This window comes from Podarcis muralis, chromosome 2 (genome assembly GCF_964188315.1).
Source record: "Podarcis muralis chromosome 2, rPodMur119.hap1.1, whole genome shotgun sequence".
NCBI classification, from domain to species: domain Eukaryota; kingdom Metazoa; phylum Chordata; class Lepidosauria; order Squamata; family Lacertidae; genus Podarcis; species Podarcis muralis.
This window is the reverse complement of record NC_135656.1, coordinates 121223621-121236587: the sequence shown is the minus strand read 5'-3', so window position 1 is coordinate 121236587 and position 12967 is coordinate 121223621. Positions and strand designations below refer to the sequence as shown.

The following is a 12967-nucleotide window of genomic DNA, read 5'->3' as shown; positions in this document are numbered from 1 at the left end:
GGGCAGTGTTCTCGAAGCTGCCAGCATGAGTTTGACCAAACTGAGGGAGGCAGTGGAAGACAGGAGTGCCTGCCGTGCTCTGGTCCATGGGGTCACGAAGAGTCGGACATGAATAAACGACTAAACAACAACAACAAATTGATTCAAGGGCCTAATGAACCCAAATATTTTGGGTGGTGTCATGTAAAATCTCTATGGTTCTGTCCTACTGCACCTGATCCTAAGAAGCAGGTTTCATGTCCTTCCTGACATCTATGGGCCCATGAAACATGGGGGTCCCTGCGGGGGGGGGGGACATTGCTTTGGAGTATCACTGTATGTCAGACAGTTAACAAAGGTCAGTAATACTATACTGCACTGGGACATAGTAGAACAACTATGTACAACACAGTTCTTTTAGCGTCCCTAGAGCCCAAGGAAAGTTGAAATTCACATTCAGTATTGTAGCTGAAAGTGATTCTACCTTTGTCTGCCTCTCAATCCGGACAGATAGTTTGAATGGTGCAACCAAGATTTTCCAGCAAAGCGTGTTCTCACTGAAAAGAGAGCACGTGTTGCGGATGGGGCCGGCCAAAACACCCTTAGTTGCCAGCCAGGTTGATACAAGGGGGCTTGTGTCAGATTGGTGGCTGGTGTTGCTGGGGTAAATTTGATGTTGCCAATTTAGGGGTGGGACCAGAGGTTATTTAAGCTAAGTCCACAGAAGGTTCCTTTCTCTTTTGCTCCCGCCCTCCCTTGATTGGGCTTCCGATTTGACCTTGCTATGCCTGTCATGGGGTCATCTGCATTGGTGCAGGGGCCTGGTAGGAATTTTTCCTTTGGCTGATTAGTGCGTGCCAATTGGGTTTTGCCTACTGCGTAGCAAATCGTCACAACTTGTAAGGTTGGCGGTTAGGCATTGGTTAAATTGGTTGGTGGAGGGGTATGGATAGGCTGGGCCTGCCCCTCCAATGCTGCTGCTGCATGGGAATTCCGTTAAAGGAATTCTGGGGCTTACCATCCCCTTGTCCAAACCCCTGGAATCGGGTGTGGGCCGCGTAAGACCCCAAAGAGCATGCGGGGAGGAACTGAAGGGTCTGTGTCGCAGCCCCAGTTGCCCTGATCTTGTTCCTCCACACTGACTCACGCTGGAATCCGGGAGTCAGTGCTATCCCCCAAAGGCGGGGGGGATAGCTAGTCATAACCAATGCCTAAGCAACCACTCACAATTTGTATGTTAATAAAGTTGTGGCCAAAATTATGCCAAAAACCTTAAACAAAAATTATGCGTAATGTGTGAGTTATTGGGGTAGGGGTGTTTTGGGGGACCTCAGCACGCAAAACTGTCCCAGCAAAACTCTCCCAGCAGAGATCCAGCACAGGAAGGTTAGGTTGCAGCTAAGCAAATGTTACCAACACAAGGCTAGTCATGCTCTCCTTTGCATTGATTTATTTGCCTCTGAATCACACCTCACAAGCTCCTTGAGCTTTTGACCTTGAGCTGCACGTGCAAGCATGTACTCTGAATTAACCCTGCCTTGGCTTTTTATCTGCAAGGATAAACTGACACACTCTGGCACATTCTGACTCTGCAGGGGCCACGGGTCCCCTGTGCATAATGTACTGCTTTCTCAGAGACAAGTCACAGAAAATACCTGATCAATCAAACCATTGCTACTAATGCTCCTCTGGGGTCACCTTGACTCGTCTTATTTGCTAGCAGATGATAAACCGAGGGACAGTTTTGCCATTGCAATATTCAGTCACATAGATGCACCTACAAGATGTTAGGATATAGTTCCATTCCACCTTAAAAGGGTACAGGCATGACATTTGTGTATCACATGCCTGTTTAGTCCCAGCACTGTCTGCTGGGAGATTCCGTTGTATGTTGCTTTTGTATTACGGCTGTTTTTCCTGGAGATGAAGGGATGCAGTCATGTTTTCCTTTGTTCCTGAACTATGCTGAATAAAGCTGTAAATATGCTCTCTCTGTATGCATCTTCCATTGTGGATGATTTATACACTCTGCTGACAGAGTGTGCACGGGTCTTGGAACGTACCTGAGACTCGTGTCACTAACTGACTGATGCTGTTCCACGGGAGACCGGTGATCGTCTGGAGCCAGCTGGGGGCCTACCTGATGCCCCCGTCTTCCTGGCAGTATCCCAACACAAAATTCCCCATGAAGGGGCCGAGCAGCCACAAATTGCACTGCCAGGGCCATCCATGCTGCATGGCACCCATGGCGTCGGGCACCCCCTATCGTGGCGCCAAAATGGCACTCCTCTTCAGTTGAGCCATTGTTGTAAACTTACAGATACTGTCAAAAGATCCAGTCAAACTTCATTTATGGTTGCCATCCAAACTTTCTTCTCTGCTTGATATGCTGCCTAACATTGACCTCAGAGAGCACAGCACCTCTACTAACCACCACCACTGGCCAAACCCTGTTTTCTCTGTAGAGGCCAATTTCAAGTAAGACCTGCTCACCTCCAACTCAAGAGCTCCCTTGGGCAGGGGAGGTGGTGTTGCAGAGGTTCCTCCTAAGACTTTCTCCCCCTTTGTTGGAGTGCTACTTTGGCCCTTAGCAAGCTCCACTAAGCTCCAGTCTTTGTTGAAGGATCTGTGTGTATTGCTGGAGTCTGAATTAAGTGTCTGGGTGGCTGATGTTACTGTTTGATTTGTATGGAGATTTGTAAAGTTTCTGTTCCATTGATACACATGAAACCAATCTATCACACCTTTTATATACACCAGCATTTCTTGTATTTCTTCTTCACTTTATTTTTCCATTTTCTTTTATTTGTCTTTCTAAAGATCAGGCATAGGCTGTGTGCTGGGAATATGTTTCTATTAACATGCAGAATCTGATGCCGAGCCAAGAAGGTATCTCCCAACTCCATAAGAAAGATATATTTTCTGGCACCACCCTATTAGCCAGATTTCCCATTACCTTCAATGGGACACACAGATAAGAATGTACTGAATGTGAACCTGGACTTACTTACCTGGGAGTAAGCCCCCTGGGCCACATGCCTCAATGAAAAAAGCAGTTCATAATTCTTAATCAATTAATGGTGAGTGGATTTCTGTGGGGGATCAGAGGTTTGCATGTCTCTGAATGTCATTTGTTGGGGAACAAGGCCACCAAAGGTCTTGTAGCAAAACTGAGGGGACACTTATACATGTTTGGTGGAGCTGTGAAAAAAGCAAAAGCTTCTGGAACACAGTATATGACGAGCTTAAAAAAATGTTTAAGTATAACTTAATGAAAAATACACAAGCTTTTCCATTGGGGGAATGGACACAGGTATAGCAAGAGAAGATCCGAAAATATTCCTCTATGTCACAATTGCAACAAGGATCCTAATTGTTAAAAACTGGGGAGGGGGGGGGGAGAGACTGTGCCAGCAAAAAAGGAATGTCAAGACAAACTGTTAGAGTATATTGAACTGGCTACATTAACACAGTGGCGTAGCGTGGGTTGTCAGCACCCGGGGCAAGGCAAGTAATTTGCGCCCCCTAACCCGTGGATTTGCGCCCCCTAACCCTAACCCCCAGATGTTGCGCCCAGTGCGGCCGGCCCCCCCTGCACCCCCCACGCTACGCCACTGCATTAACAGAGGCAATTAGAGATCACACTAGACAAGAGTTTCAAAAAGCATGGCGAAAATGCAGAGAATACTTCACGAAACAGTGCCCTAAAATACATACCTGTACTTGTTTTGATTAATGTCTGCAGGAGACTTTGTGGATATTTAACTTATAATAAGAAAAATCTTAATAATTATTCATAAAGGAAACAGTTAAACAGCAGCAGCAGCAGCAGCAGAAGAAGAAGAAGAAGAAGAAGAAGAAGAAGAGGAGGAGGAGGAGGAGGAGGAGGAGTTTGGATTTGATATCCCGCTTTATCACTACCCGAAGGAGTCTCAAAGCGGCTAACATTCTCCTTTCCCTTCCTCCCCCACAACAAACACTCTGTGAGGTGAGTGGGGCTGAGAGACTTCAGAGAAGTGTGACTGGCCCAAGGTCACCCAGCAGCTGCATGTGGAGGAGCGGAGACGCGAACCCAGTTCCCCAGATTACGAGACTACTACTCTTAACCACTACACCACACTGGCTAAATAAGGAGGCCTGATACAGGATAAAGGAAGTCTTTTATTTCGTTGTTTGTATTGTTGTATGTTGTGCTCACTGTATGTTATGTTCACGTTTAATGAAAGTGGATTGTGTATTGGGGGGTGGGGGGGTCATGTTATGTTGTAAATAAAATTCCAACAAAATTATTAAAATAAAAAGACCACCAAAGGTCTACTGCCCCCATGCCCTGCTTGTGAGCTTCTCAAAGGTGTGTGATCAGCCACTGAAATATACGGCATGCTGGACTAGATGGGACTTGGTCTGACCTGCCTCTAGAGCTTTCCTAATGCTGTTGAGGCCAAACTTGCTGTTGAGGCGCACACACACGTCAAACTTTGGCACTGCACCTGTGATTTCTTGTAAACATGTTTTTGTTCATCTCTGCACCTGCCACCCAAGTTGCGCAAGGACTTCAGGTTGTTACAGTGGTCAATTTTCTTCTCCTTATAATTGTCAAAATCATAGCTATTCATTCTTGCCAGGATAAGGATATATTTCTAGACATCACAATCAAGGGCAGCATGAGGTTATTCCCAGCTCTGGGATTGGGGAGAAAAGTAGATGCACAGAATAGCTGATATGTCAGAGACAGTCTGAATGAACAGCTGAGGGATACCTGAACGCTATCCATACTGGGAAAGTCACAGCAGTTTTGCTCTTGCAAGAGTTTTTGGCTTCTGATTATCTGCTTGGGGAGGAGAGAGAGGAGCAGCTACAAGAGAAGTGTAGGGGGTACAGGCAAAATGATTTCCCTCCTGCTTCTCCTGCTCATGCCGCATGGAGACTGCAAAAATCAAGGAAAAAGATGTCGAACGAATCTGATCTGGGAAGAAAGTAGAACAGAGAATTACTACCGGCCCGGAGACTTCCTAATTGCTGGGATCGTATCTCCAAGTTTATTTACTGATGTAGACCCATACATTTTTACCCAGACTCCCTCAAAGCGACTTGCATGGTAAGTAATTAGATGCCACTAGATGTCATGCTTCTCCAACACCACTGCAATAGTTTCTGTTTAATTAATCATAATAAAAAAATTTCCACCTTGAAGGCTGTGTGCCTCTCTGTTTTCTTTCTTTCTTTCTTTCTTTTGCTATGGAATTTGCAATCTCCCAGTTTTCATTTTTAAATGGCCAATAAATTTTCACCTTGTAACAAAGTGATCCTCAGATGAAGAGTGATATATAATCTTATTAAATAAAAAATAAAATATGTCTTGTCTCAGCCCAAACTACAAACATACATATCATTGTTTGGGGGTGAGATACTTTGATATTGATTAGAAATAACATTCGTTTTCTTTACACGGTGAATAGGTTTCTGACATTTTTAATTTGATGTTTCATTGCAGTTCTACACTTAGGTTCTACTGGCACATCTTGTCCTTCTTGTTCTCTGTTCAGGAGATCAACCAGAATTCCAGGTTCTTACCCAACATCTCCTTGGGCTACAACCTCTTTGAGAACTTTTTGGATGCAAGGATGACTTCTGATGGCATGATAGACTTGCTTGCAGGTGGTGAAAGCAATATTCCAAACTATAGCTGTGGAAGATGGAATAACCTTCTGGCTGTTCTTGAACGGGCCAATTCTGTCATCTCAAAAGTGATTTCAGTCATGTCAGGTATCTACAAAATTCCACAGGTACGCAGGGAAGGGACAAGAAGGGTCTATGAAAAAGTGAGAAAATCCTTAGCTATAGTAGATCTTTCTTCCACCATCCAGCAATCTGGCACTCTCCAAATGTTTCAGACTAAAACTGCAATCAACTCCAGCCAACACTCCCCCCACCCCCCAGATAATAACAGATAATAAGTACAGTGGTACCTAGGGTTACTTACGCTTCAGGTTACAGATTCCACAAACCTAGAAATAGTACCTCGGGTTAAGAACTTTGCTTCAGGATGAGAACAGAAATCGTGCCGCAGCAGGAGGCCCCATTAGCTAAAGTGGTGTTTCAGGTTAAGAACTGTTTCAGGTTAGGAACGGACCTCTGGAACGAATTAAGTACTTAACCAGAGGTACCACAGTAATAACAGACAATAAATACAGTATCTATTCCTTTTCCTGCAAGTCGAACAAACTAATCTCTTCCTTTCCGCACTAGATGAGTTATGGCGTTATGACTCAGACACTGGATGAGAAAACTGAAGTCTCCTTTGTCTACCAAATGGTCCCCAAGGGGGAAAGCCAGTATTGGGGGATTGTGCAGTTGCTCCTGAATTTTGGATGGACGTGGACTGGCCTCTTGGTTTCAGACAATGATAATGGAGAAAGGTTCTTGAGTGCCTTGACACCTCTGATGACGAACAATGGAATTTGCATTGCCTTATTAAAAAGAATACCAGAACATAACTTAAATCCATATCTCATTCCAAGTGAACCATTTATCATATGGGACAAAGTCAAAATATTTGTTTACTATAGAAGCAGTCAAGCGGCATGGATTGATCTCATGATAATACAAAAATTTCTGGAGAAACAAATTGGGGGGAAAGTTTGGATCTCAACAGGTCTTCAAGACATTAATGTTAATTTGAATAGTGATTCTGATCTTCTCCAGTACATCCATGGATCTTTGTCCTTCATAATGAAGCCTCAACTAAGGAAAAGATACCAACCCTATGATCCATCTTCCAAACTCCTTATACAGTTTTGGTATAAAGCATTTCATTGTTTATATAGAAAGCACACATTGGCTGGAAAAAGTCGGACAAGATGCACAGAGAATGAGAAACTGGAGATGGTGCCAGAAGAGGAGCTGGAGAGAGTTCTGTCTCAAGACAACTACATCACTTACTTCAGTGTCCAAGCTGTGGCTCATGCTTTGAATGCTGCCTATTCATCCAGATCAAAGGTCATGCTGATGGCGAGTGGAGGAGACAGGCTGGAACGTCAAAGGCTACAGCCATGGCAGGTATTTCCTTTTCCTTGTTGCAAATTGCAACTCATTTTCCCACCAGTGGATTCAGATTTAGGACTGAGATTTTTATTTCTTTTTGCTCATTTTGGTGGAAAATCTCATTAGTGAGTCTTGTGGCAGAAGCAGACCTTTCTGCCTATTCTGGCTATGTCAGAACAGTCCCCCACCATCTCGTTCTTCCTCTCTGATGCCCTGAGAGAGATGCAGCCATCATAGCAGAAGTTGGTTCCTCCTCAACTTCCACTGTGTCTCTTCTGGGACTTGAAGCTGCCCATCAACTGTAGAACAGAAGGAATTTTTAATTCTATATTTATATCTAAACTTTTACATGATAAAATTGGCCATTGTCAAAAGAATGCAGGGTGGTTTAACGACTTGAATAGTATGATAGACACTGTAAAAGTACAGAAAGAACATGAAAAGCAAAGAGCTTCTCAGTTTACTGGAAAAGCTGTTGAAATAAACATATTTTTAAAAAAGGATAATGGACGACAATAATAATAATAATAATAATAATAATAATAATAATAATAATAATAATAAATTTTATTTATATCCCGCCCTCCCCAGCCGAAGCCGGGCTCAGGGCGGCTAACAACACTAAAACAATGCAACATTATAAAAACATTATAAAAATTAATTAAAATACAAATTGATGGCAACCATAAACTAAAGTTTTGTGAAGATTGCCAAAGGAGGGAGTCAGGCTGCGCCCTGACCAAAGGCCTGGTGGAACAGCTCTGTCTTGCAGGCCCTGCGGAAAGATGTCAAGTCCTGCAGGGCCCTTGTCTCTTGCGACAGAGCGTTCCTTTGCCCTCCTTTGTGGTATTGTGCAAGTTCTACTGAAAGCAGCTACACTTTGAAGGGAAAGGAGAGACTACACATTTGCAGGCTTCTACATTATCTAGAATACTGAGCAACCAAGGGTTCAACCTCATGGGAGTAAGAATGTGCAAATTCCCCCTACTTTCAGATAATTTTACCAGGTAGGAGGACTACTCTGAACAGCCACACATTCCACACATATGCTCTTGGCTGCGAGCAGACCTGTGCAGGCCCTCTTGACAAATAACCTTCTCTAGTGATACAGTGAGCAGCTGAGGAAAGGGTGTTCTGTTCATAAGGGTATAACTGTGCACTAGGAGTGCCAACTTGGCCCCTGTGCCTGGGCCTGTAGGTGTCATGCAGCGTGCATGGCTCTGGCACCAAACTTTATGGATGCCCGACCCCTTCATGGGGAATTTGGTCGGTGCTTGGGCACACGGGGCCTCATGGAGTTGGCATCTATGCTGTGCACTGATTTGTAGGACCATCTATGTTTAAAAAGTTTGGTATTTGTGCTTTTTTATTTTTTAAAAAGTATTTTATTGTCTTTTGTATTTATCTTATTCTCTGGAAACCTTGTTATTTTATACAATGAGTTGCCTACAAATGTTCTAATAAAGAAAAAGGAATGGCTGCAAGGTTCATGACTCCGGATGAAATGTGCACAGACCCCAATTCCAAGGAGATTAGAACTCAAAGTGTAGAGGGCTTATATTCAACTTTTCTATTTCATAAATGCCGGTGTTTTTTCCTGCTGTTCCAGCTTCACCCATTCTTAAGAGGACTCCAGTTTTTGAATACTTCCATGGGCAGCCTCAGGTTGGATGAGAATGGGCAGATACCAGCCTACTATGACATTGAGAACTGGGTGATGTTTCCCAATAAGTCTCGTATAAGAGTGCCGGTTGGGAGTATAGGGAGAGACGGATCCACTGACATGAAGTTCACAATCAACTCACAAGCCATTGTGTGGCCCAAGTGGTTTGAGAAGGTATGGCATATTTTATCCCACATGACATCTGTAAAGCTCTAATCACTAACTGAATCATTCCAAGGGCACTTTGACTAGAGCCCTTTGCACACCTGCTGGGGAGTAAGGGCTCACTGAGACTTCCATTTGCCACAATGCGACTTACAGGTCCTGATCTGTTTTATGGTGTGTTTTTCTGCCAGCACTTTCCTGTGGAAACCTGATTGCCATTTGCTTTGATTCAGTGGTAAAATGTGGGTTTTCTTAGGGAAAGTACTGAGACAGACAGGAAGGAAGGAAGGAAGGAAGGAAGGAAGGAAGGAAGGAAGGAAGGAAGGAAGGAAGGACTGCTTTGAAATGGAGCTTTAAAGCATGGACCTGTGACTAGAAAGATGGCCCAAAAGGAAGTGTGGTTGAGCCATAATCAGTGGAGTGCAGGGTTTTTAAAAGTCAGCCCAGGGGGTGAATGAGAATCATGTCCAGATTTCAGGAAGTAAAGAGTGGAAAGGAGAGCTCTTGCTACTTGGAATCTTGATGGCATCTCCTGGCCTGAGTGCTTAGATGGTTAACAAGCATGGTGCCAGCTTAGTATGGTGTGGGGAGGGGTTGATTGGAAACTGAATGCCATACTCTTGACACCAGGGATGCCACCTTAAGCAATTAGCATTATTAGCAGCAGCAATGGCATTAATAGAGGGGTGGGAGACAGAAGGTCTAAGTGGAAGAAGCTGTTGCAAGAGACTCATCTCTCCATTCTTTGCCAAGACTCAAAACACTTTGGAAAAAGAATAATAATGTAACCATAATTGAGGAGGCACTTTTTGAAATTGGAGTCTTTAGGTGGTGGTATGTTTAACTGCTGCTCCCATTGCTCTGTCTCAGCTGCTGCCAACCTAGCAGTTCAAAAGCATACCAGTGCAAGTAGATAAATAAGTACCGCTGCAGCAGGAAGGTAAACAGAGTTTCTGTGCACTCTGGCACTCATCACAGTGTCCCATTGCACCAAAAGGGGTTTGGTCATGCTGGACACATGACCCGGAAAGCTGTCTGAGCATGAACGCCGGCACCCTTGGCCTGAAAGTGGGGATGAGCACTGCACGCCACAGTCAAATTTCACTGGATTTAACCATCTAGGGATCCTTTGCCTTTACCTTCATATATGTTTTATTGCTGCTGTTTTCTTATCACTGTCATTCTAGGGTTTTAAAATTCCTTCTTTAATGTATACTTTTGCTTAGAAGAAAGGAAAAGGTAAAGGAACCCCTGAACATTAGGTCCAGTCATGACTGACTCTGGAGTTGCGGCACTCATCTCGCTTTATTGACTGAGGGAGCCAGCGTACAGCTTCCAGGTCATGTGGCCAGCATGACTAAGCCGCTTCTGGCGAACCAGAGCAGCACACAGAAATGCCCTTTACCTTCACACTGGAGCAGTTTCTATTTATCTACTTGCACTTTGACGTGCTTTCGAACTGCTAGGTTGGCAGGAGCAGGGACTAAGCAATGGGAGCTCACCCCGTTGTGGGGATTCGAACCGTCAACCTTCTGATCGGCAAGTTCTAGGCTCTGTGGTTTAACCCATAGCGCCACTCGCGTCCCAACTTGCTTAGAATAGTCAGATATAATTGTCTGAAAAAATTGTCTGAACAGCAAGGAGTTTTCCCTGCCATGTTCTCCTGCATCAAAATGCTTCCCTGGAAAAGTGCCTGGGGTCAGTGGGAATAGGGACCCTTGTTAGGTCCATTCCAAACTCCATAAATGAATGACATAGACACAAATAGTCTTGACACTTTCTGTTTGATGCATGTTCTCTATGTTTAGACTGTACCTAGCTCCAGGTGCACCAAAAGCTGTCAACCTGGATATGCAAAAGTGGTTCAAGAAGGAGAGCCCGTTTGCTGCTATGCTTGTGCCCCATGTGCAGAAGGGACCATCTCTGCTCAGGAAGGTGGGTGAATATAAACGGGAGCCCTTTTGAGAATAGAAATTGTGGAAACATTCACTTAGGGACACTTTCTGTGAAGAGTCAAAAGACATTTTTGATTGTGTCTCCTTTTCTGGCTTCTCTATTTTTCTAAATGAAGCACTTGGTGGACTACAAATCAATAGATAAGATTTGGAAAAACTGATCTGTTTTTAACTGTTTTTACTTTGTATTTTCTTTTTTCTTTTTTCTTCTTTTTTTGTAAAATGTTGAAACTTTAATAAATATCTTTTACAAATCAATGATCATTGTGAGGGCATCCTCAGTAATCAGATATATTATTTATATAAGGTAAAACAATTTCACATGGGACAGGGCAGTATAAATTCAGCAAAAGCTGTACAAAAAGAACCTCTGTGGGAGGTCACTGCCTCTCAGCTTTAGCTATATCCCAAGTTTGCTTTGGTGATAAAATTGAGAAACTTTTCAAAACCACCTCTATTGTCATGGAGGAAGGCAACAGTATAAACATGAATAAGCAAATGAAATAAACAATTTTGTCCACTCCCTTTTTAGACATTCTTTTTTCCTGACACTCCCTTATATGGACACCTTTTCCCCTAAAATGTAATGGAACATAGATGGTTATGGATTTAAATGATGCTAAAGCACTCCTTTTTCCTCCTTAGATGCAAAACATTGCACCAAATGTCCAGAAGATCAGCATCCAAACAAGGGTCAAGTTCAATGCATTCCCAAACGTATCGCCTTCCTGACCTATGAAGAAACTTTGGGGAGTGTTCTAGCTTCCATTGCTATCTTGCTGCTATTAATGACAAGCATTGTTTTAGGAATCTTCCTTAAATACAAAGAAACGTCCATAGTCAAAGCCAATAACCGGGACCTCTCCTACATCCTCCTTGTCTCCCTCCTGCTCTCTTTTTCATCCTCCTTCCTATTCATTGGCCGGCCAAGGAAAGTGACTTGCCTTCTCCGACAAATGGTCTTCAGCATCATCTTCTCAGTTGCCGTTTCTTCTTTGTTGGCTAAAACCATCACTGTGGTACTGGCCTTCATGGCCACCAAGCCAGGGAACAGAGTGAGGAGATGGCTGGGGAAAAGTCTGGCCAACGCTGTTGTCATTTCCTGTTCCAGTGTCCAAGTTCTCATCTGCACCACCTGGCTGAGTACCTCTCCCCCATTCCCAGAGTCTGACATGCACTCCCAGCCTGCAGAGATTATCCTGCAATGCAATGAAGGGTCTGTGGCCATGTTTTATGCTGCCCTGGGTTACATGGGCTTCCTGGCTGCTATCTGCTTTGTGGTGGCTTTCTTAGCCAGGAAGCTGCCTGGGGCCTTCAATGAGGCCAAGCTGATCACCTTCAGCATGCTGGTCTTCTGCAGTGTTTGGGTGTCCTTTGTGCCCACCTACCTGAGCACCAAGGGGAAATACATGGTAGCCGTGCAGATCTTCTCTATGTTGGCCTCTAGTGCTGGGCTTCTGGGCTGCATCTTCCTTCCAAAGTGCTACATCATTATACTGAGACCTGATCTGAACACAAAGGAGCACTTGACAAAAAAATCCTAAAGATGGCATCTGATTCTCCAGTCTATATAAAGGGATGGGTTCTGCTTAAAACAGAATATTAATCAGAAACAATTGTTGTGAACTTAATTCAGGTGTGATACAGGACCGTGGGACATGTATTGGGCTTCAGGGTCCTTGTTATTATTCTACAATAGGTACTTACCGGTACATACTTTTACATAGCCTTTTTCCTTTTTCTTTTTTGCAGGAGTAGGTTCACTATATATATATATTAAAGCTTGTTTACTTGCTAAAAGTTAGTGATGATGCTTTGATGTTGCTTGAGCTGCCTGAAGATGCTTCCCTGGTGGCTTTTGAGGGCTAAGATTCTTGGAGGAATCAAGATGCAATGTGGCCACCCAAGGAGGAGAAACTTCTGAGCTTTATTGCAATATAAAAGAGGGACACTATTTTATCCTTTCTGGATTCTTAAAAGGGCAGCAAGGCTTGAAGTAATATAAGTACTTCTAACATGGTGTGGTATTTTCCTGTTTCTTTCCCATTAAACATTCATTGGTGGGATGCAAAGTGTGGGTTCCAACAAACGCTCTTTTCAGAGTTGAAGCATTTATCAGGTTTTTCTTCCATGAGGATTTTCTGATGAAAAGTAAGACTTG

At 43.7% G+C, this 12967-nt stretch overlaps 1 protein-coding gene across 1 annotated transcript; it reads left to right on the top strand.

Annotated features, from left to right (window-relative positions):
• Positions 1–4865: 4865 nt before the first annotated feature.
• On the top strand, positions 4866–12350 carry LOC144326810 (vomeronasal type-2 receptor 26-like). Its single transcript, XM_077923649.1, has 6 exons — positions 4866–5077; positions 5474–5765; positions 6229–7038; positions 8633–8860; positions 10660–10786; positions 11452–12350. The coding sequence occupies exons 1-6, from the start codon at positions 4866–4868 to the stop codon at positions 12348–12350; spliced, it is 2568 nt and encodes an 855-aa protein (XP_077779775.1).
• Positions 12351–12967: the final 617 nt, after the last annotated feature.

Excerpts from the sequence above, each read along its gene's own strand:
- LOC144326810 (XM_077923649.1), top strand. The coding sequence starts at position 4,866 with ATGATTTCCCTCCTGCTTCTCCTGCTCATGCCGCATGGAGACTGCAAA. Across the intron at positions 5,766-6,228 it reads GTATCTACAAAATTCCACAG|ATGAGTTATGGCGTTATGAC; the intron begins GTACGCAGGGAA and ends TTTCCGCACTAG. Across the intron at positions 8,861-10,659 it reads GGCCCAAGTGGTTTGAGAAG|ACTGTACCTAGCTCCAGGTG; the intron begins GTATGGCATATT and ends CTCTATGTTTAG.